The following is a 24,289-nucleotide window of genomic DNA, read 5'->3' on the forward strand; positions in this document are numbered from 1 at the left end:
TTTCTTTTAAAAAGTAGGACTTACAAAGTATGAACCAATTTTGGACTTTTATAGTTCCTTTTGTAATTTTAAAAACCACACAAATAATATATGAATATCTGCTGTCTACATTTTTTAAAACCAGTGTAGGAGAATATAGGACACAGAGTGAAGGATCCCTTTAAGTACTATATGACTTCCCTCCTGGTAGGAGAGAAGGAGTGTTCATAAATATTGTAAATAACGGTTACTGTGTTGGTGGTTTTGCCTTTGTTTATCCCTTTCTTCCACTACAGATCTGTGACTTGATAGGTGACCTCGTCTACAGGATGCTTTAAAAGAAAGAGTCAAATCAGAAAAATCATAATCTTGAATTACATAAATAGGACTGCAAATGGGCAAAGCTGTACACATACACACACACACACCATTTCTCCAAAAGCGATTATTTAAAATTCCTAATACATATATAATATATTATATACATAGATATTATATATATGTATTATATATATACATATTGGAATTCTTTATGATTTTACTTTAATTTTATCCAAAGCTCTAGTTGTAAGTCTGTTAACATTTTGAGAAAATTATAACAGTGATAAATGTCTAATCACAAATAACTAGTTAAGTAGTTATTTGTAAGTAGCTATAAACTCTTGCTTTATGTCTTCATAATTTCCACTGTTTGGGCCTTTAAAAAGTATATACTCTTTTCCAGTATTTTCTGTAAACTGTACATCAAAGCACAGCATTAAGTTATTTTTATGAAATGGTACAGTATAAACAATCACCATTATAATTAGGTCAAGTATTAGAATAAATAACAGACAGTATGACACAGAAAATCAATGGCATGATTAGTGGTATCTTAGAAAATGAAAGTTAACTATTTGGTCAGCCTGGCAACCTGAATAGGGGGAATTTGACTGGTTTGGGTTTTTCTTTAACTCATCACCAAACTTAGTGAGGTACCCATAATAATAGGGGTTTTGGGTTAGAGAGGACGAAAAGATAAATGAGAGAATGGCTCTTAAAAATAGTTTTATCCCTTAATTTTAATTAAGTGTAACCATATGCTGTTGCTAGCTTTATATCCTTGGACAGAGTCTCATGAACATTTTCAGTGGGCATTTTTCTTTTCTTTCTTTATAAAAGTCTATTTTAATTACTCTCTGGTTAATTCCAGACTGAATTAGGCAAAAATCTCATTTCTTCTTATTCATTGTATTTGTGGTTTTGGGGTTGGCATTAGGGAGCTCGATGGGGGAAGTGGTGGTGAGGAGAAATTTATAGCTAGAGGGAAAATTCCACTTAACATACGACTCAACTGAAGAACAAAGAAATCACAGTTGCAAGTAATCCAGGATTCAGTTCAATTAACATCTTTACTGTTTATTCTCTTCCCATGTTTCAGTAAGATGGGTCTCGTAAATATGATCATCCAGTTAGACCCAAATGCTGCATGGTGAGACAACTGCATTCTGTCCAGCAGAGAATGCTTTCTGCCTTCAAGCTGGAGCTTATTTAGCCTGGCTTATCTGGTGCTGCTGTAGCAACCATCAGTCTCCAGGCAACTGAGGCACGTTGACCCTTCAGTTGAACTGAGTGCGAAACTACTTCAATTTAGCTGCCTGAGACAATGGTGTTGGTATTTAATGTGCATAATGTGAATTTTCTCCTCAGTGTGCAAGGGAAAGGATACAAAACTGTTTAGAATAATTTAAATGTTTAGAGAGGACTCTTAAAATTGTAATGCACTTAGTAATTGAATCTTCTTTCCAAAATGACAGAAGTTTGTTTCTGGTTAACTTTCATATTGGCCTTGTTTGTTTTCGTATCACACAAGTCATAGTGTTTAAATAATCACATCCTAGACTTTTATTTAGGGTCTCTTTATATAGGTAGTTGATTTATAATTAAGAGATCAGTGCTATAAGTGGGTAAATTTAAATGATCAATATTTAAAATGTAATTATAGAAGTCTTATCACAGTTATTAAGAAAACCATGACACCAGCAAGCAAATATTTAAAAAATATATAAATTAGAGAATAGAAATGTTAAATTTTAATAATGCTTTGCTTCCCCTCCTTCCCTCCAAAAAACTTAATGAAAGTATTAATTTTTGGTGACTGGCCTGATGCCAGCAGGATAAAAATCCAGAAGCCATCCTTGATCTTTCTGGTCTTAGTGTTAAGTAAGATAGGCTGGCCTTTTGTTTGACTTGTTTGCTGTCTTATGAATTGTTCCCTGCAAAGTGGTCAAGGAGGTAAGATCAGGAGGCTAATAGAAATTAAAAACAGAATAGATTTGTGACTTTATAGGGGGAAAAAGGAGACGCTTGTAAAATTGGGAGTATCTGATGCTTAGCAGCCTTAATTTGAAAAAAACCTTTAAAAAAATATTTGATAACCCAACTTTATTTTCTTCAGTCTTAAATCATTGTTTTATTTGATATACTTGTTTTTAGAGTAATTATTCTTTCATAGATATCAGCAGTACATTTACAATTAGTTCCTTAATATTATTGGAAGATAGACTACTGTCCATGTGATTTTTAATGATATGCACTGCCCCTGTTGTATCATGAGTATAGGTATAAATTAGTTTCTGTAGGGGTGCCATTAGTTTTTCATTTTGCCTTTCAAATTCCCCTCTGCTTCCCAGTTCTACGTTCATTCTATTCTGTCTTTGGGAGAATTCTAGTGCTTTTGTTTGAAAGATGATTCCTTTAATAGAATTTAAGACTGAATGTAATTTTTAAAATTTGTATTCTAATATATTGTGCATTCTAGGTTTTGCTTTTGGATACGGTCTTCATGTAGATGATCATGGTTCATTGTTTACTCTGTTACTGTTATTAAAAAATGATACAAGTTTAAAAATAATTTAAGTAAAGGAACTTCTGAGATTTATGTGATATTTAGTAGATACAGATATTTAAGTATCTGCATAAGGTACAGTTTAGTGACTAATGTTTTGCATATTTCTATGAGACTTTTACTTAAATTAGCTTTGAATATTTTGTTTTGCAACATCATATAATTTGAGAGAGAGAGAGAGAGAGAGAGAGTGTGTGTGTGTGTGTTGCAGAGGTGTCTTAGATGTAGTCCTTAATTTCCTTTCAAATGACATCTGATATGACACTTTCTTTCTATTTGAGAAAATGGTTTAGTTTCCCAAGCAGATTGACCTGACTTCGGGGGATCTCTGACTTGATTGGTCAGAATGAAAGTTTCATCTATTTTAAATAATTTTATAATGACTTGTCATTTTTAAGGACGTTAACATTCTGAGCAAAATAAGTTTTTGTAAGTGCTTTGTAACGTCACTTGGATGATGAAAGGTTAAGTAACTGCTCAAGGTCACATGTCTAGTGGTGGAACGGAAATTTGGAAGCAAGACAGTCTGACTCCTGAGCCTGCTCTCTGGTGTACTAATCTGTACCATAAAAATGAATTTCCCAATTATGTGCCTCTATGTCAAGAGGTATCTCTTTGAAAAACATTGTTAGGAATGTTACTGTGTCTGTTTGTGTGACACAATGCAAAACAGAAATTTGAGTCAGAAATCCTGGGTTCCAGGAGTTTTGCTACTCACTAGTTTAGTGTAACTGTGGGCAAGTCTTTTCAATTTGTAGGCATCATTTTTTTTATATGTAAAATGAAAACTTTAAATACCTATTCTACGTGCTATACTGGTATGTTGTGAAGTTCAAATGAAAATAAGTACTTTGCAGACCATAAAGTACTTTGGAATTAATGGTTATTATACTGATGTTACAGTTATTACAGGACATCATTAATTTCAACTGTTACAGAAAAGCCTGATTACCGATGAGAAAAATTGTACAGAAGCACTTCTTTTACTAAAAATAGTATTAAATTTTTCTTTTAAAATTTACAATTCTATGTTAACACAGATACATGAATTTTAGCCATTTTAGGTTCAACTGTTGACTAAGGTCTTTTCCAATTCTTAAATTAGTAGCCACTGTAGTCCTGTGGACTTATTTTTAGGTGATATATTGAATAGATATTAACCAATTAGGAAACCTTATAATTGGTTGGTTATTCTATGCAGTCGTCTTGTCCAATCATGAGTGTTCAGTGATGATTTAACTACTATTTAATCCCTCCTACTACTTTATAGAAACTCAATTGTAGGGCATTTCAGCATTAGCCTAAATAATAGTTTTGAATACGTTAAGCTCCTAACAATTAGGGAGCAGTTAGGGGCATTGAGTAATGTGGAATGATGCAATTGAACCTGACAGCTTGAACAGTCAGCCTACTCATGGGACCTGAAAGTTGTTCACACTTGGTTTCATCTCTCATCACACGCTGAGTATTAAAGCCGTACTGGTGGTAGCTGACACAGAAATGGGGTCTGTTATCAGAATATGTTTCATAGCGCAAAGTTTGAGTCGAGTTAGAGAATATCTGAAAATTTTCTAGTGTTCTCTAATTTTTCCTGGAAGCTTTTCTGGTCAAACAAATTGAAAACAATATGTAAATTAATTTTCATTAAAATATTTGAATCCTTACATTATATTTGTAGTATTGCTATGTTATTATATAATGTATAAATTAAGATATCATTGCATGACTAGACCTTCTAATTTATACCTTCTAATTTTTCTTAGGAAATATGTTTTAATCTTTGAAGTATAGCCATGTTGATATCAGAATATAATTGGTAAATTATATTCTCTAACGAAGTTAATGGAAAAATGGAAACCATAATAGCTTATGAAAGTAATTTTTTAAATGAAAAGCTAAAATTCAAGTGCTTACATGTGCCAAGCATTCTTTTGAGCCCTTTACATACAGAGGGTGCCAAAAAAATATATAAACATGTTAAGAAAGGAAAAACCTGTATTAAAATTGTAATATTCAATATGTATATACTGATAACAAAAGATGAATACAAGTCATGTGTTTACATTTTTTGGCACCCTCCATGTGAAGTGAAGACTCAGCTAGTTTCACAATATTCTTATGAGGTAGGCACTATTATTATCTCCAGTTTTACAGATGGAAATTGAAGACAGGTCTTTGCCCAAAGTAAGAAGCTTGCTTTATGACAGATACAGTGATAGCAAAAAGGTTTGTCTTCTAAGAATATACATGAAATAGGAATTTAAAAAAATAATATTCAACTTGTAAGTCTGACAGAGTTTTAGAAGAATGTATTTTTAATCGTGTCAGGGTTGAAAAGCTTGAAGAAGAAGCTACTGTGTTTTAGAACTTGTTTGAATCATTTGATTTTAATGTTTATTGACAGGTTAATTGCACATTTAAAAAATGCTTGCTATAACCTCTTCCTGTATGACTGAAGCATAAAGTTCCATATCTACCTCTAGATGATGTATTTCTATGGTACTTTGTAAAAGTGAAATATTTATAGGTACTATTCTTTCTGTATTTTTTAATATTTATAGGTACTATTCTTTCTGGAATTTTTTTTTTTTTACCTTTACCAACATTAGGGAGAAAAATAAATCTACCAAAACAATACCCACTCTTAAATCTGTTATTCACATAAATGAGTAGACTTAGGCTGACGTTTTCCCTCCACAACTACCTGGAGGAATGAGCCTAGGAATTCGGTAGTTACTTTACAGCGAGAGCTTTTTAAAAACTTCTCTGTGGTCATAAGCAGAGATTTGCCATAAAGAGGTGACCTGTTAACAACGGGGACATTTCAAGCTGAAATGTAATTTTAATTTTGTTAATATTTTAATATGGTATGTCAGTGTACTTAGGAAATACAAAATATCTTTGATTTGTTTTGAGTTTGAATACTGCCTTGGTGTAGACTCTCATATTTATCTAGATGTTTAATATAAGTTATTCTAAATTTGCTAAGGGTATTCTTTGACTCAGACACCTAAACATATTTTGTTTCAAAGTAACTTAGACTTAACTCAATAATTATTCAATTTATTCTTACTCTACTTGTCTTTGGATCCATCTTGTAAAATAATTCTACTTTTCTTCATGAGGCTTTTACAAGAGTGTTAGAGTAAGTGTAATATAACATCTTGAGTGGAAGTTGTTCCTTTAAGTTATTAATCTTGAGGAAGGAACAAAATTCTCTAAGATACCATATATTGGAAGTTAAAGCAAAAGTTTTTTATGGCAATATGAATTTATAGTTATATAAAAATTTTTATCTTAATCTAATACCTATTTTCACATTTTGAGTAGATGACTTCATTTCAGTGGGACACTATAAAGCCAAGTACCTAGTTTGTTTTGTAATCATATTCTTTTTGTTTTAACTTATTTTGAAATAATTTTAGATGTATGCAAAAGTTGCAAAAACAGTACAGGGTACAGTTCACGTATATTGTGGATACCCTTCACTCAGTCTTCCCAGAGTTAACTCATGTTCTTAATAGTGCCAGTAGACCCAACAGTGATTCTATCCACAACAGCCATTCTCCGTACCTTGGCACGATAAAATTGAAATGTTGTAAGGTAGGTACTTCCTTTTAAAAAGAATTGCCAGTCTTTATACCAGATCTTCTGAAGCAGACTTACAGTACATTAGTAATTTGCTTTCAATGTACTTTTTAATCGATGTCCAAAGTATGCTGTGAAGTGTGTGTGTATTTCCTTTATTCCTTGTTTCAGATTTCTTTTATGTAAAAGCTTTTAGTGTCCCTTATGCTTCAAAACCACTGTTTCTTTAGGTTCACGTGGATGTCCTTCCATCGCCCTGAATCTTAATGCTTTCACTTATTAATGACAAAGATTTTTGAATTTACAGAATGTCAGACATTACCTGTGTACTCTTCCTCCGTAAGGCGTCTGTCTTTCCCCTACTGTCTCACTCATCCTCGTTCATTGCCACTAAGTTGTGGAAACTTTTCACTAAAATGTTGGGGGGTTTTTTGGTCCTAAGGTGCCAACAGTTATCAAAGGTTCCCAGCACTAACCATTCTAAATGTCATTTCAGAAGTATTGACTAAACAGTGTCAGACTTTTGTAGAGTCTTTGGTGACTCCTGTTCCCCGTCTATAATGTTAATGTAGAGTGGTTTAGATGTTTTAATATACTACAAAACCTACCTGGTAAAATTAATAACTTACTTTCAATTGCTTTTGGAAGTTTTTTGTTTAGATAAATGCAGTATTTTTTTACAAAACAGAAAACTACCAGATGATTTTTCACCCACTCAGCAATTTTGGGAAATTGGTCATCCAGGATAATGAAGAATGTATTCCCATTTTATTTTATCATTTTATTATTAATTCATTTTTGCCTCCTATTTTTATAAAATATATATTTTCCTGCTTTGGAATTATGCTAAAGATGATTTATCCTCTTCCTGATGATAGTCATAATGCAAATCAGTTTATATGCTGTTTTATTACTTTGTATTTTGATATTTTAATATAGTGAGCGTAATGTGTGATCGGGAAACTAAGATAATTTGGAGACTACTTCAAGAAATTTGAAGCTAATAAGGATAAATATAAAGCCCTTGGCAGAAGGAACCCTTCTTGTAAAAGGGTGTGTTTCTGAGTAGGATCTTTTGATTCTCATCAAGAATCTAAGGCAGCTCATAAAACTGATAATTGGAACTAAAAAAGTAGTCCAACTGGTATAATATTAGTTCTGATTCAGCCAAAAGATGATTGCATGAAAAAGGAGAATCAAAAGGCTGAGATGCAGATGCTAAGGCCTCTGGATGTCCATGTGCTTTGAACGCCACGCCCCTGGCACTCTGTAATAAATACTCTTACTCTGGCTCATATTTTTCTCTCTTCTCTTGCCGTCAGCTGTTAACTTCTTGCTGCCAACAAACTGTCTCAGAATATTACTTTTTCTCCCTCTTTGTAATTAATTTTCCACTTCTAATCTGTTATATGCTTAGTTGATCTTTTTAGAATTATGTCTAGAGTAAGAGTAAATTAGCTCTGCAAAGGGCATTTTTATGTATAAGTTACCAGAGATTTTAGCACATGGGACCGGTAACATCTGGTCTTTCTGTTTGTCAGTTTGCATTTTTCTTGTTCTAAGTTATTTTATGAGTAGCCAAGATTCCCAAGTATTTGACTTCTGGAGAAGTAAAAAAACTTACTATATTTTCATTTATGATATGTGTATTTTCTGTATGTTACACTACTAAATACATGGCAAGTGTCTAGTATGATATTTAGGTTAATATTATGACTTATCTTTTACTGAGGGCTAATTGATTGTTAAACAGGACTTTATAGTGCAAACTTACTGGCTTTGTATACATATCTTTAATAAGAGGAAAACTGAAACCCAGAAATTGACCAATGAACTTAGACATTAAAGTATGAGCCCTGAAATATACCTTTTGAAACAATGGAAAGCAAGGACAGAATTCTTCATTACCAAGACTCTTCCTGTGAATTTAAAGTCCAATTTTCATGCTTAATAAGTTGGCTAGAAGCCAAATTTAATGTCAGGGTCTGAGTCTTTCCAGAAACACAGTTTATTCTCTGTAATATTTTGCTTGTTATAACTACTATGTTGTCTTGGTCTCTTGTGTGCAGTTACACGTGTCAAAATGTCCTATATCTTTTGTTTGGCTGTTATTCAGCTTTTTTATATTAGATGTGCTTCAATTCTTTGAAACTATTTTCCAGAATTTTGTACTGAAACAACTAGACAATGATTTAATTTATAAAAGCTTAAGTTTGATTTCATTCATGAAAAAGAATAAGAAATGTACTTTAAAATTTGTGGTTCTGTTAAATCTGAAGAGTATTTCAGGTTAGTATGTAGTAGCCTTCTTTGAGTAACAGTATTTTGTGTATAAGAGATTTGCTTCCAAAATGCCACATTCTAAGGTTATAATATTCTTGGAAAGTGGGAGAAAGTATTCACATCAAAGAAGGCATTTTTATTACATTGGATTACGCAAGACTTTGGCCAGCCTCCTTAGCTTCATCTGTTTAAGGGTTCATTTTCGCTTGTTTGGCACAAGTCCCAGTAGAGGCCTTCAGAATTGTGGTTAGCAACATGAATGAATTACAAACTTTGGACCAGCTCTTCAGTTAGTAGAGCTGGCTTCCTGCCAAAAAGACAGTGCCTTATATGGGGTCAGGGCAAAGCTGTGATTCGTTGAGCCCTGCATTGTATAGAAAACATACTTGTGATGCCTGTTTGCTTTCTTTTAAAATAAAAACAAAACAAAACAGAAAAAGCAGCAGGCTTCCAAGTCTATCAAAATAGGAAGTAACAAAATAGTGTGCAGGTTTTACTAATGACCGAGTTAAGCAATGGAAATATGGCTCCGTATAGTTAAAGTACTAGAAGTAGGAATTGGACCTTTTGACTTCCTTCTAGCTAGTCTGTGATGTAAGAGACTAAAGCATTTGTTAGGCATCTGTTGTCTACCTGCCCTTATTTTGTAAATGGTTTAATAAGATTAAATAATTAGTCATATGTTCACAGGGTTACCATGCCGCTGGGTTTTGATACCGACTAGATACTTCGAAATTAAAGCAGGAATAGTTAACTTTGTGCCAATCCTTTTTTTTTTTTTAATTTGGAGTTATGTAACTTTTCAAAAATTGAAATGTTGGAATGGTAAAACAAGAATGAAATTTGCTCTTCAGAAAGTGAGGCATTTTTGCTTATATTCTTAGGTTGGAGAAAATTGTTATTAGGTATATCAGGAGGAAATGTATTAAGATATTTTCAAATATAATTAATCTTTGTAATTCTTTTCGTTTAGGCAAATACCTTATCTGGATCTTCTCTCAGTCAGGCACCATCTCATATGTATGGCAGTAGATTAAATCCAAATTCTTCAATGGCAGCTCTTATTGCTCAATCTGAAAATACTCAAACAGGTAAGTTTTCAAGAATTTTTAAACTCTAAAATTCTGTTCCCCTCTCCCAATGTAATCCCTCCCCCCCAATGTAATTTTCCCCCTATTGACTCATTTTATTTGAAAAGTCTAAAGGTGTGCTTAAGATAGGATGGCACCTTTTCAAAAACAAAAACAAAAAAACCCCAGAAGAATCACAGTTGGAAGTAAATAGTATGCTGTGCTACAAAATAGTGATGTGCTTTTTTTACTGTCTGAAATGTAAATGTTTAAGCAGAGCCATCAGCAGGCAGGAATGCAACAATGTCTCCTGTGACTTTTGTGATTGATGTGTTCAGTTCTCAGTTCTATGCAATGAAAGTAACATAACACTGGGCTTTTCTGTGAATAGCCTAAACCTTTATTTGCATAATTCATGAAATTGCATTACACAAACTTGGTTTAAAAAAATCCTGTTAGGGAATTTCTACAGTGTTTAGTAATCCTGAATTTTTACTAGTTGCCATTTTGTAGCATTTGCCTCTTGTGCTGTTTTAATGAGCCTCTGGATTTGCTTTGTTTCATTCCATCCTTAAGGATTTGTTGACATGTCCAAGTAGTCATGCCTGTTTGGGGGATGGGAATGGGTTTAGCAGTTCACCAAGAATGGATCAGTCATGTCTTTACCCTTTAAGGGTCAGAGGTTACCTGACTCGGAATAAGGGGAGAACAACCTTGAAAGAGGCCAGAAAGGGTGATTTTATAAGGAACTAACTGTAGGGGAAATAAAAGTTAACTTTTCACGCAGAGATTTTTCTGTGTTACCTAACGAATATTTTGAAGAAATTTTTTTTTCCTTTTAAATACATAATTCAGTGTTCCTACTTGTTTTTGTCAATTTGGATATTTAATGTTATATGTAATTTTATTCTTGGTGTGAGTATCCATGTAATATAATTTTAGTCTTGGTGTGTGGCTCTATATAATAAATTACATATTTTATGAGTTGTCTTGGGATGCAAAGTGTTAAAAAATACAAAGCATAAGGATTTGCTGTGATAAGCATACAGATTAGCTGTCCACAGCTGTGATTCATTACTTTAACCGTAGAAATTAAAAGTGGCTGAGGGGAGGGTGCTGCAAATGCAAACCACGCTTCTGTGCTGTAAAATTGAAAGGAATGAAAGAACAGAACGTAATCCATGGCCTTCTACACCCACAAAAACGTGTAGGGACAACGCCTTACATGCCACAGTTCAGCAATTCTAAACTAGCAGCATACTAGGCCTTCTACTTGCATAGTTACTGCAAAGATAGTGGTAAGGGTTTTTTGTATGTTTTAGGAAAAATCAGGGCAAGAGCTTAAAACCTCTTATCTAGTGAGAGTCACTTTATCAGCTATGAAATATTTACACTGCAGATCAAGATCTTGGAGACAATAGCCGCAGCCTTGTTGGCAGAGGAAGCTCACCCCGAGGAAGTCTCTCACCACGGTAAGCATTATTTACACTGCAAAGTATCCAAAGGAAACATTTTGACATTGCAAACTTCTTTGTCTTGTATCAGCAGAGTGTACATTTGTGAGGCTATAAAAGCATTCTGAAGATAAGAAACATTTCTGGGCAGTCAAGAAAAAAGATTCTAAATTAATTTGAATATTAATTTAAACATAGATTTCTAAGCTTTTAAAAAGACAGAACTCTTGTTGGTTTCCAATCAATTTGAACTTTTTTTGTTTTTATCATTTATATATTTAGCTGCTGGTACTATTAATGCATTACCTTGGGTAACTCTTTTTGGTCATAAAATAGTGTTAAAATCTCTTAAAGCTACACATTTAAAGCTTTCAACTTTGGGTACCAGTTTTAGCGCTGTTGTGGGCAATACACTTAACCTTTTCCTCTCTAGTGCCTAATTCAGTAAATGAAGTTTTTGTGGCTCATCTTTAAAACCCTTCTGATTCTTAAGATTGAATCAAAGTGTAGCAAATGTATTACATTGTTCTGTGAAATTATCTTAATTATTATATGAAAGAATTCAGGTACCATTATTAATAGTGTATAATATATATGAGGTTATTCCTGTTAGCAGGTTACTCTTAACCAGAGTTGTACTGAAGGGCTGAATTTCTCAGCGTAATCTGAGTGCCCCAAGTCTTCTGTTCTCAGTAGGGAGAATGGTAGTAGGAAATAATTCTGTCAGTTTATAGAAGACAATGGAACTTTAGGCTGTGGCTATCTTTTTATTGATTTAATTCCACTTTCAACTTCTGCACCTTCTTATAGTTTGTTTTCTCTCTGTTCTCTAATTTTGTAAACTGCCTCAAGCATGGTATTAGACTGGATAAGAATGGAGAGCAAAAGGAGGAAAAAGCCCATTTCTAGAATCTTTTTTCACTTACGGGAAATTAAAAATTTTCAACTATGGGAATTTAAAAATTCTGTTAGAAATTAAAAATTTTATGTGGTGACTACCATGAATATTAGTGTTGCTGTGTTGCTGACATAGTTGCCGATGGTCTGTTAAGGAACATCTTGGTCATTAAAGAGATTAGTATTAGTCCAATAACCTCAAATTTTGCTGTTTTCTGGTGGTACATCTATTAGTGCCTTTTCCCTATATAATTCTTAGGTGAACTAAAAGTAGTATGGTTTTTCCTAATTGAACTCTGTGGAAAATTAAATATTCCTTCCTTTGAAGCTAGTAATCTGAAGTACACAGTGATAACATCTGCCTAGTCTGTAATTTTATGCTGTGATTACTTCTGTACTGTTTTATTCTTTTTTTCTAAGAAGAAAGTTAATGGATTTTTGCTCATACGTTTAGTAGAGGAAGCATTTCTGTGTTCCCCTTTAAACTTAAAATATCATACAAACTATCCAGAAATTATTTAAGATCCCTTAGTGCTATTTTGCTTGGTGAAGTTCTTTGTTTTTCATTAGCTAAATGGGATTTAACACAATAAATGGTATAGAATTGTTTTTAGCATATATTTCCAACTTTATATTACCTTTTAAAGATCAGCCTGAAGTATAATAGCCTAAATTATTCTGGCGTAATAAACTCTTTGGAGAGGGAGGGCCAACCGTATGTAACACATGATGTTTACATATGGAATAAAAAGCCTCATTTGTTTAACTTCTTATTTAAAGAGACTTTTGTAGAGAAACATATTAGGGCAGTAGCAAAACAATAGTGGGTTGTTAGAAAACCTGAGTTGTAGCCCCAGTTCTGTCATTTACCAGCAGTGTGTCTTTGGATAAGTCACTAAAGCCTTATCTTGTTTCCTCAGATGGAATTAGAGCCAATAAGCCAGGTTTCAACTTCTCGCTAGGTTGTTGTGGAGATCATATGAGATAATTATGTGGACACACTTTGAAAACTCTAAAGCCCTTTACTAATGTGTTCTGTTAGTATGGAAGCTGGGAACCAGAAATGGCCACATTTGCTAATTTAAAACAAAAAGTAGGTGAGAGAATATTACATACTCATCTTAATATAAGTAATATTTGTTTTGGAAGAGGTGATTAAGTCATCATCACTTGAAGTACACACATCTAAGACATTTTAGAAAAATTTGTATAAAAGGCTCAAATAAAAATTGCTCTGGTCTTGATCCTTAATACTGAAAATACAAATAAGTATTTTTGAATTTATAACAACGCTTCTTCAAAATTATTTAAAATTTCTTTTTGCTAATATTTGAGATTTTCTTGGTTGTAAATTAAAATGCTTTCTACATTATTATAATAATATTTTGCGTATTAAAACAGAATGATGGAACTCTTCTGGCTAGTTATTTTAAAGTCTTTCTAATCCTGTCTTTCTCTTTTGTCTCATAAACCTATATCAAGTTCTTTTATAGCTTATTTCAGAGATTATTGGTGATGTGTTTATGTTTTCGAGGGGTTTTTAATTATCGAGTATGGCCAGTTATCCCCTTGATTTTACAATTCAAGGAGGAAGAATGGTAATTACTAAATTTTAGGGTAGATTATGGTTTTATAGTTCTAGCATAGGCAGCCTGGTGTTAGAAAACTCACACAGGAAAAGGGTCAGCATAAGGTGAGAAATGTGAATGCGCTCTCCTTCACAAGGTTCTCCTGTTTAACCTGAGAATTAATGTTTTCAACAGATCTCCTGTAAGCAGCTTGCAGATTCGCTATGATCAACCAGGCAACAACAGTTTGGAAAATCTGCCTCCAGTAGCAGCCAGCATAGAACAGCTTTTGGAGAGGCAGTGGAGTGAAGGACAGCAATTTTTATTAGAACAGGGTACTCCTAGTGACAGTAAGTATTCTTTTCTTGTCTTTAAAGAAAGATGAATGGGTGCGTGAACAGACAGGTGGATGGATGAAGAAGTTACACTTCATCAGGACTAGCAATGAAATTATGATACAAGTTTTATATAATATGGTAAGAAAATGTAATATAGGGGTTTTATAGAACAAATTCTACAGTTTTACTGCTTGGACTTAAATCCTGTCTTTACCTGTTATTAAAAGTATGATCGTGGGCAAGTTTCTTAAATGGCAGTGTGCTTTAACTTCCCATTTGTAGAATGGGAATAATAATGTTGCTATGTCATAGTGTTGTTTTGAGGGTTAAATGACAAAAAAATACATAAAGAACATTGCCTGGCTCATAGAAAGCACTTCTCTGTTCACTGGTTATTGTTACCATTTATAACTATCATAATGGTGGTACTTTGTTCTTATTGATTTTTAACTTTTACTGAAATACACAAGTTGTATTTTTTTCTTAGCTTGTTTGAAGGAAATTTGCTCACCTCTGGAGAATTTACTTAAAAAAATGCATGTAGTCAAATATGGCTAATAAGCCTATTGATTTTACAATGTTGATGAGAAAGAATAATACCAAATTATATGTATTTTTATATATTATATATCATTTACTTATTAAATTATATAATATATATATTATATGTACATATTTAGTATCTTTACACTTTTAATTACTGGGGGTGGAGCCATGGGTGAAAAATGCCAAAAAGCAAAGTCACACTGCAGATGGTAGTTAGCTGGAAAAGTGGCCTAGTGTTAAGGATATATATTTTTGTGAAGAATATAGGTCGTTTTTATCATTTTGCGATATAAACTTTTGCTGCCTTATTTTATTCAAACAAAACATTTTGCTTGTTAGTAGACAAGTGCCATAAACTGGTATTTTTATGAATGGTGCCCTGACAAAAAATTGCTAATTTTGAGGAAGTTCATGCCGGGATAATCCTTTAAACACTATAGCTGGAAGACAGGTTTTACTTCGTTTTATTGCATATCGTTTGGGTGCACTCAGGGTTTCTTTGTGGGGTCTTGTGGAGGAGGGATAAAAGTTAAACCCTTGGGAAACGACCATATGTGTCAGTACCAGTAGAGTTGTGTCTTTTGAAGGCCCTGAGGGCATGTTAAACAAATACAACTTTTTAATACATAAAAATTTAAAAAGTGCCTATCACTGTGGCATAACAGCAGCACTCTGCTGTCAGTGGAGAGGTCTGAGTTGTGGAATGAATTGAAACCGTATTTGAGGTGATGAGGCAGGACGGAAACAGGCCTGTCTGTTTACAGACGCTGCGCCTTCTGCGGGAGTGGGGGCTGCAGTGCGCGCGCACTGCCCCCTGCTGGGGGGTGTGCGCATCAGCATGCGGAGCGGCTGGGCTTGGGAGGGTTCTCACCGTGGCTGGGGGCCGGTTTAGCGTCATCAGGCAGCAAACAAAAACTTGTGCTCTTTTTGTGTTGAAGGATATTGCTATGATTCCTTCCCATTGTAAATATGACTTTAATGTAGAATCATGGCAGGCACTTTAGATTTTTAATTAGTCTTTTATTTTGATGAAAATAAAATGTGTTTGTCAGTTTTCTTTGAGTGGAAATTAGAACAAGGTGGGTGTTTTTTTGGTTATGCTTATATATGTCCAAATATATTGTGGTATATTTCTATGTACATATAAATTTAGGCGTAAAACCTAGTCATTTAGAAATGGTTTACAGAATTTCTTTTTTATTTTAACTTAATTTCTTAAGTTATTGAAACCTAATCTTTGTGTGTGAACTTGTCTTTGTTAAAAACTATCCAAATGTTTGCTAGTTTTAGGAATGCTGAAGTCATTACACCAACTTCAAGTTGAAAATCGAAGATTAGAGGAACAGATTAAAAACTTGACTGCCAAAAAGGAACGCCTTCAGTTGTTGAATGCACAGCTCTCAGTGCCTTTTCCAACAATAACAACAAATCCTAGTCCATCTCATCAAATGCATGCGTTTTCAGCACAGAATGGTAAGTATGAACATATTTACTGTGTATCTAAGGAAATTAGGCTAGATTTTCAATATCTTTTAGATAATAAGTGAATAATAACTGGTTACCACTTATATGAAGATGTAGAAAAGAAATGATAGGTTATTTTTGAAGAGCATAAAGAATCCTGTTAAGTGATGAACTTGAATTTGTTTTAACTGCTTTAGTACATAATTTAATGATAAAATGTATTTAAATGTGTAGTGATCTCTTTATTGATTTAAAGCCATGGTATTCAATAGAGACACAGATTTTTCTGTTTAAACTGATCTTAGGAATAGCAAGACTTAATATTTAAGTGTTTTTAATGTGGGCTTCTGGATAAGCTTTTAGATAAGCCTTTAATCTTATACATAATGTAATTTAACAGGATAAATAGGTTTCTTTTTGTCTTTTATTATTCTAGCTCCTACTACTGATTCTTTGAACAGCAGTAAGAGCCCTCATCTAGGAAACAGCTTTTTACCTGATAATTCTCTTCCTGTATTAAATCAGGTAATTTTGGTGTGGTTAGTTCATTTGTGTGTTTTACTTATGAACAATAGTATATCACATTAAATGGTTTCAAATTATTTTAAACAGTTTTGCTGTGTTCCTTACAATTTAAGTTTCTATTCTTTCTTCCATTAGGACTTAACCTCCAGTGGACAAAGCACCAGCAGCTCATCAGCTCTTTCTACTCCACCTCCTGCTGGGCAGAGTCCAGCTCAGCAGGGCTCAGGCGTTAGTGGAGTTCAGCAGGTCAATGGTGTGACAGTGGGGGCACTGGCGAGCGGAATGCAGACTGTAACATCCACCATTCCTGCCGTGCCTGGTGTGGGTGGGATAATTGGAGCTTTGCCAGGTAACCAACTGGCAATTAATGGCATTGTAGGAGCTTTAAATGGGGTTATTCAGACCCCTGTCACAATATCCCAGAACCCTACCCCCCTCACCCACACAACTGTACCACCTAATGCAACTCATCCAATGCCAGCTACACTGACTAACAGGTAAGAAACTTAAATATATTTTAGGGTTTTCAGTGCAACATATTATAGTAGTACCATATTGTCTGTGCTTTAGATTGGGATTTTTAATGTGCTCCTTGTAGATGGATGCTAAGAAATTAAAACTTGCCAGACTTTTAAACTAAGTATATTATACCAAGAGCCATTTGTTTTTCAAACAGAAGTAATTCAATTAAAACAAAATTAAACCACTTTTAGTAACAAAGCATTAAATATATTCTGTGCTGAAATTTCAGTCTTGATCTGTAATGTCTATTTTAAATGCTAATTTTTCTTACCCTTGTATATTGCCTTCATGTATCATAAATTCTAAAGAAAAGTAATATTGTGATGAAGATCACATAGGAATATTGTCTTCTTAAAATTCGCTATGTAATTTTGTTAGCTTTATAATCAAAGATTTTTGATATAGGGTGAAGGTCAAATATTTATCTTGCATTTCCGGGGAGTAAGATTCACTGTTTTGTTGTACTTGAATCATTTGAATGTTTGTTCAAAATAAGGAGACTAAAGCCATGTTATTATTGAACATATTTTTGAAGAATAAATAATTTTAAATGGATTTGCAATGGGTACTAGTAAACTATTTTATTCTGGCTCTCTTTTCACTGGTGCTTAATTTTACTGACCATTGGGACCAATAAAAAAGTTTAGGTCAAATCACTTAGTAGTATGTTTGGATTCTTTCTTGTTTTAAATATGTGTTACCTAGTATGGGTTAAATTATCCTTGAGTAATGAAGAATAACTTATTACATGTATATGTTATAAACACATGTGAATTTCTATTCTGTAAAATAACTTAATGCCTGCTTAGTTTACCATAGAAAGGAAAACAAAACATTTCTTGACAATGTGAATTCTCGTATATCTGTGTGCGACATGTGCGTGCTCATACACACAGAAATAAGAAATTTGTGCACCATTGTTTTCAGAAAGTATTGTGATTAAAAACTTGACTTGTTAACTTATTAAACATCAAATCAAAGAGTGGTCTTTCATTTTACATTTGAAAAACCATTAAAGGTATATACTAGCAAGTAAAGGTTTTCATCTTTTTGCAGTGCCTCGGGACTAGGATTACTTTCTGACCAGCAAAGACAAATATTTCTTCATCAACAGCAGTTTCAACAGTTGTTAAATTCTCAACAGCTCACGCCAGTAAGTGCTTCCTTTTTAAAAAAATTAAAAAATTTTTTCAATTACAGTTCACATTCAACATTATTTTTTATTGGTTTTAGGTGTACAGCATAGTGGCTTGACATCTATATAGTATAATCTATGTGGTGATCCCCTTGACCAATCTAGTACCCGCCCGGCACCACACGCAGTCACCACAATATTGTTAACCATGTTCCCCATGCTACATTCTACATCCCCGTGACTACTGATAATGTTTGATTTTTATTAGGAAAAAGTGATTTAAGTTAAATAGATATTCAGCGTGCCTACTGATTACCTGCTTTTTGAAATCACATAATGGGATGCATAATGCAAATATGGTTTGTCTTTGCCAGTCTGTGATACCTAGTGACATTATATTGATTGATTTACAAATATTAGGACATGTGCTGTGGTACTCTTGTAGACTATAGTGACAAAGTGGCGAACAAGACTTTGTGTTTTCATGGAGCTTCATTCTGATAGGGGAGATGGGTAATAAATAAATGTATACTTTTTTTTTTTAAATTAAATTTATTGGGGTGACAATTGTTAGTAAAATTACATAGATTTCAGGTGTACAATTCTGTATTGCATCATCTATAAATCCCATTGTGTGTTCATCACCCAGAGTCAGTTCTCCTTCCATCACCATATATTCGATCCCCCTTACCCTCATCTCCCACCCCCTACCCCCCCCACCCCCCTTACCCTCTGGCAACCACTAAACTATTGTCTGTGTCTATGAGTTTCTGTTTCTCATTTGTTTGTCTTGTTCTTTTGTTGTTTTGGTTTATATACCACATATCAGTGAAATCACATGGTTCTCTGCTTTTTCTGTCTGACTTATTTCGCTCAGCATTACACTCTCAAGATCCATCCATGTTGTCACAAATGTTCCTATATCATCTTTTCTAACTGCAAAATAGTATTCCATTATGTATATATACCACAACTTTTTTATCCATTCATCTATCGAAGGCCATTTTGGTTGTTTCCATGTCTTGGCCACCATAAACACAGCTGCAATGAACATTGGAGCACACGTGTCTTTATCTCTAAATGTTTTCAGATTTTTGGGTAGATACCCAGGAGAGGGATTGCTGGGTCATATGGCAATTCTATTCGTAATTTTTGAGGAACCTCCACACTGCCTTCCATAACGGCTGCACCAGTCTGCATTCCCACCAACAGTGTATGAGGGTTCCTTTTTCTCCACAGCCTCTCCAACATTTGTTACTATTTGTCTTGTTGATGATAGCCATTCTGACTGGGGTGAGGTGATATCTCATTGTGGTTTTGATTTGCATTTCTCTGATGATTAGTGATGTTGAGCATTTTTTCATATGTCTATTTGCCATTTGTATGTCCTCTTTGGAGAAATGTCTCTTCAAGTCCTCTGCCCATTTTTCAATTGGGTTGTTTGTTTTTTGTTGTTGAGTTGCATGAGTTCCTTGTATATTCTGGATACTAGCCCCTTATCGGAGGCACTGTTTGCAAAAATCTTCTCCCATTCAGTTGGTGGCCTCTTTATTTTGTCAATGGTTTCTTTTGCTGTGCAGAAGCTTTTAAGTTTCATATAGTCCCATTCGTTTATTTTAGCTTTTACTTCCATTGCCTTTGGAGTCAAGTTCATAAAATGCTCTTTGAACCCAAGGTCCATAAGTTTAGTACCTATGTTTTCTTCTATGCAGTTTATTGTGTCAGGTCTTATGCTTAAGTCTTTGATCCATTTTGAATTAACTTTGGTACATGGTGACAAATAGCAGTCCAGTTTCATTCTTTTGCACGTGGCTATCCAATTCTCCCAGCACCATTTATTGAAGAGGCTGTCTTTGCTCCATTGTATGTTTTTAGCTTCTTTGTCAAAAATTATCTGTCCATATTTATGTGGTTTTATTTCTGGGTTCTCAATTCTATTCCATTGGTCTATGTGTCTGTTTTTCTGCCAATACCATGCTGTTTTGATTATTGTAGCCCTGTAGTACAAGCCAAAGTCAGGAAGTGTGATACCTCCATTATTGTTCTTTTTCTTAAGATTGCTTTGGCTATTCGGGTCTTTTGTGGTTCCAAACAAATCTGATGATTTTTGTTCTATTTCTTTAAAATATGCCATTGGGATTTTGATGGGGATTGCATTGAATCTGTATATTGCTTTGGGTAATATGGCCATTTTAACTATGTTGATTCTTCCAATCCATGAGCACGGAATGTCTTTCCATTTCTTTGTGTCTTCTTCAATTTCTTTCAAAAATGTCTTATAGTTTTCAGCATATAGGTCTTTCACATCCTTGGTTAAGTTTATTCCTAGGTATTTTATTCTTTTGCTGCAATTGCAAAAGGAATTGTTTTTGTATTTCTTTTTCTGAGATTTCATTGTTAGTATATAGGAAGGCAATGGACTTTTGTGCGTTGATTTTGTAGCCAGCAACTTTACTGTATTCGTTGATTGTTTCTAATAGCTTTTTGGTGGAGTCTTTAGGGTTTTCTATATATAGCATCATGTCATCTGCAAAGAGTGATAATTTAACTTCTTCATTCCCAATTTGGATGCCTTTTATTTCTTTCTCTTGCCTGATTGCTCTGGCAAGGACTTCCAACACTATGTTGAAAAGCAGAGGTGATAGGGGACATCCCTGTCGTGTTCCTGAACGTAGAGCAAAGGGCTTCAGTTTTTCTCCATTAATTATGAGATTAGCAGAGGGCTTGTCATATATGGCCTTTATTATGTTAAGGTATTTTCCTTCTATACCCATTTTATTAAGTGTTTTAATCATAAATGGATGTTGTATCTTGTCAAATGCTTTTTCTGCATCAATTGATATAATCATATGATTTTTGTCCTTTATTTTGTTTATGTGATGTATCACATTGATGGATTTGCGATGTTGAACCATCCTTGTGCCCCGGGATGAACCCCACTTGGTCGTGATGAATAATCTTTTTAATGCATTGTTGTATTCGATTTGCTAGAATTTTATTTAGGATTTTTGCATCGGTATTCATCAGAGATATTGGTCTGTAGTTTTCTTTTTTGTGCTGTCCTTACCAGGTTTTGGTATCAGGGTAATGTTGGCCTCATAAAATGAGTTAGGGAGTACTGTCTCTTCTTCAATTTTTGGAAGAGTTTGTGCAGAATTGGTATTAGATCCTCTTTGAAGGTTTGGTAGAATTCACTAGTGAAGCCATCTGGTCCCGGACTTTTGCTTTTGGGAAGGTTTTGGATGACTGATTCAATTTCACATTGGTGATCGGTCTGTTTAGATTTTCCAGTTCTTCATGGTTCAGCCTTGAAGGCTATATGTTTCTAAGAACTTGTCCATTTCTTCTAGGTTGTTGAATTTGGTGGCATATAGTCCTTCATAGTATTCTTGGATGATCCTTTGTATTTCTGTGGTGTCCGTGATAACTTCCCTTTTATTTCTGATTTTGTTAATCAGTGTCTTCTCTTTTATCTTAGTAAGTCTAGACAAGGGTTTGTCAATTTTGTTAATCTTTTCAAAGAACCAGCTCTTTGTCACATTAATTTTTTCTATTGTCTTTTTGTTCTCTATTTCATTTAGTTCTGCTCTAATTTTTGTTATTTCCTTTCTTCTGCTGACCTTGGGTTTTACTTGTTCTTCTTTTTCTAGTTCTTTAAGATGTAACATGAGGTTATTTATTTGGGAGTTTTCTTGTTTCTTGAGATAGGCCTGTAATGAGATAAATTTCCCTCTTAAAACTGCTTTCGCTGCATCCCAAAAATTTTGGTAGGATGTATTTTCATTGTCATTTGTTTCTATGTATCTTTTGATCTCTCCTCTAACTTCTTCTTTGACCCAGTCCTTCTTTAAAAGTATGTTGTTTAATCTCCACATATTTGTGTTTTTTCCCATTTTCTTTTTACAGTTGATATCCAATTTCAAAGCCTTGTGATCAGAGAATATGCTTGGTATGATTTCAATCTTCTTAAATTTGTTGAGACTGATTTTATGTCCCAATACATGGTCTATCCTTGAGAATGTTCCATGTACACTAGAAAAGAATGTGTAGTCTGATGTTTTAGGATGAAGTGCTCTATAAATGTCAATTATGTCCATTTCATCTAATGTGTCATTTAGGGCTACTATTTCGTTATTTATTTTCTGTTTGGATGATCTATCCATAGCTGTCAATGATGTATTTAAGTCCCCTAGTATAATTGTGTTTTGGTCAATTTCTCCCTTTAGTTCTGTTAGTAGTTGCTTGGTGTATTTCGTGCTCCCTGATTGGGGGCATAAATATTGATGACTGTTATGTCTTCTTGTTGTACAGTCCCTTCACCATTATGAAATGTCCATCTTTGTCTCTTGTTATCTTTTTCACCTTGAAGTCTGTTTCATCTGATATCATTATGGCTACACCTGATTTTCTCTGGGTACCATTTGCTTGGAGTGTCAATTTCCACCCTTTCACTTTGAGTCTATGCTTGTCCTTGTAGCTGAGATGTGTCTCTTGGAGACAGCATATGGTTGGGTTTAGTTTTTGATCCAATCTGCTACTCTGTGCCTTTTTATTGGTGAGTTCAGTCCATTTACATTTAGGGTGATTATTGATATGTGAGGATTTCCTGTCATTCTATCTTTAGTTTTCTGGTAAGGCTGTGTCTCCATTGTTTCTTTGCCTTTTGTTGTTGTCTATTATTTCTGTGTGGTGGTATTCTATGATGTTTCCCTCTGTTTCTTCTTTTATTTCAGTATATATTTCAGTTCTGGATTTATTTTGAGTGGTTACCCTTAAGTTTATGTAAAAGAAAGTTTGATATTTAGAGTATTCCATTTTCTTCAGCACGCTTACTTTCTCCATTCCCATATTCCGTTCAGGCCTTTACTCTCCCCTTTTTATGTTTTGGTTGCCACAAATTGTCCCTGTTGATGGTGGTCGAATAGCCTCCTTTAGTATTTCTTGTAGTGCAGGTCGTGTATTAGAAAATTCCTCAGCTTCTGTATGTCTGGAAAGGTCTTTATTCCTCCTTCATATCTAAAGGATATCTTTGCTGGATATATTATTCTTGGCTCATGATTTCTCTCTTTCAATAGTTTGAATATTTGGTTCCACTCCTCCTGGCTTGTAGAGTTTCTGCTGAAAAATCTGATGATAATCTAATGGGCTTTCCTTTGTAAGTTACCGTCTTCTTTTCCCTGGCTGCCTTGAGGATTCTTTCTTTGTCGTTGATTTTAGACAGCTTCAATACAATGTGCCTTGGAGAAGGCCTGTTGGGATTGAGGTAACTAGGTGTTCTATTTGCTTCTTGGATTCGAGGGTCCAGTTCTGTCCACAAATTTGGGAAGTTCTCATCCACAATTTGTTTGAATATATTCTCTGTTCCCTTCTCTCTTTCTTCTCCTTCTGGTATGCCCATTATTCTTATATTGCTCTTTCTGATGGAGTCAGAAAGTTCTTGTAGAGTTCTTTCATTTCTTTTAAGTCTCAAGTCTCTTTCTTCTTCTATCTGTGTCATTTCCAGGTTTCTATCTTCGATGTCACTGATTCTTTCCTCCATCTGGTCAACTCTACTACCTAAGCTGGTTATTTCATTCTTAATTTCTTCTATTGAGTTCTTAATCTCCAGAAATTCTATTTGGTTCTTTTTTAAAATTTCAATCTCTTTCATAAAATGCTCATGCTGTTCTTTGATTGAGTTTCTGAGTTCATTTAACTGCCTATCTGTGTTTTCTTGTATCTCGTTGAGTTTTTTCAGAACTGCAATCTTGAATTCTCTGTCATTTAAGTCACATATTTCTGTATCTTTAAGTGCCTTCTCTGGAGATTTTTCACTTTCTTTCTGAGCTATCTTGTTGCCTTGGTTATTCATGGCGATTACTGGTTTACTATTTCTCTTCCTAGACATCTACAGGAGTGACTTCTGCAACAAGTTGATAGGAAGAGGTCTTTCTTTTGTTTTCCAGTACTTGTTGGTAGAATGTTTTACTTTTTCTCCGACTGCAGGCTTTTTTTTTCCTCTCTCACAAGGTAGTGCTATGTTTTCTCTGCACT

General features: G+C 34.1%; 1 protein-coding gene across 21 annotated transcripts in view; it reads left to right on the top strand.

Moving 5' to 3' along the window:
- The window catches only part of MLLT10 (MLLT10 histone lysine methyltransferase DOT1L cofactor), a 198,267-nt gene that overhangs the window by 166,285 nt on the left and 7,693 nt on the right, over positions 1 to 24,289 (top strand). For all 21 annotated transcript variants that reach the window (XM_074324864.1, XM_074324863.1, XM_019755986.2 and 18 more), the window contains 7 exons: positions 9,711 to 9,828; positions 11,207 to 11,279; positions 13,922 to 14,076; positions 15,895 to 16,083; positions 16,511 to 16,599; positions 16,735 to 17,096; positions 18,178 to 18,274. In XM_074324864.1, the coding sequence (XP_074180965.1) occupies positions 9,711 to 9,828; positions 11,207 to 11,279; positions 13,922 to 14,076; positions 15,895 to 16,083; positions 16,511 to 16,599; positions 16,735 to 17,096; positions 18,178 to 18,274 (1,083 nt within the window). The remainder of the gene's footprint in view (positions 1 to 9,710; positions 9,829 to 11,206; positions 11,280 to 13,921; positions 14,077 to 15,894; positions 16,084 to 16,510; positions 16,600 to 16,734; positions 17,097 to 18,177; positions 18,275 to 24,289) is intronic.

The sequence above is a fragment of the Rhinolophus sinicus genome, linkage group LG02 (genome assembly GCF_036562045.2).
Source record: "Rhinolophus sinicus isolate RSC01 linkage group LG02, ASM3656204v1, whole genome shotgun sequence".
Classification (NCBI taxonomy): Eukaryota; Metazoa; Chordata; class Mammalia; order Chiroptera; family Rhinolophidae; genus Rhinolophus; species Rhinolophus sinicus.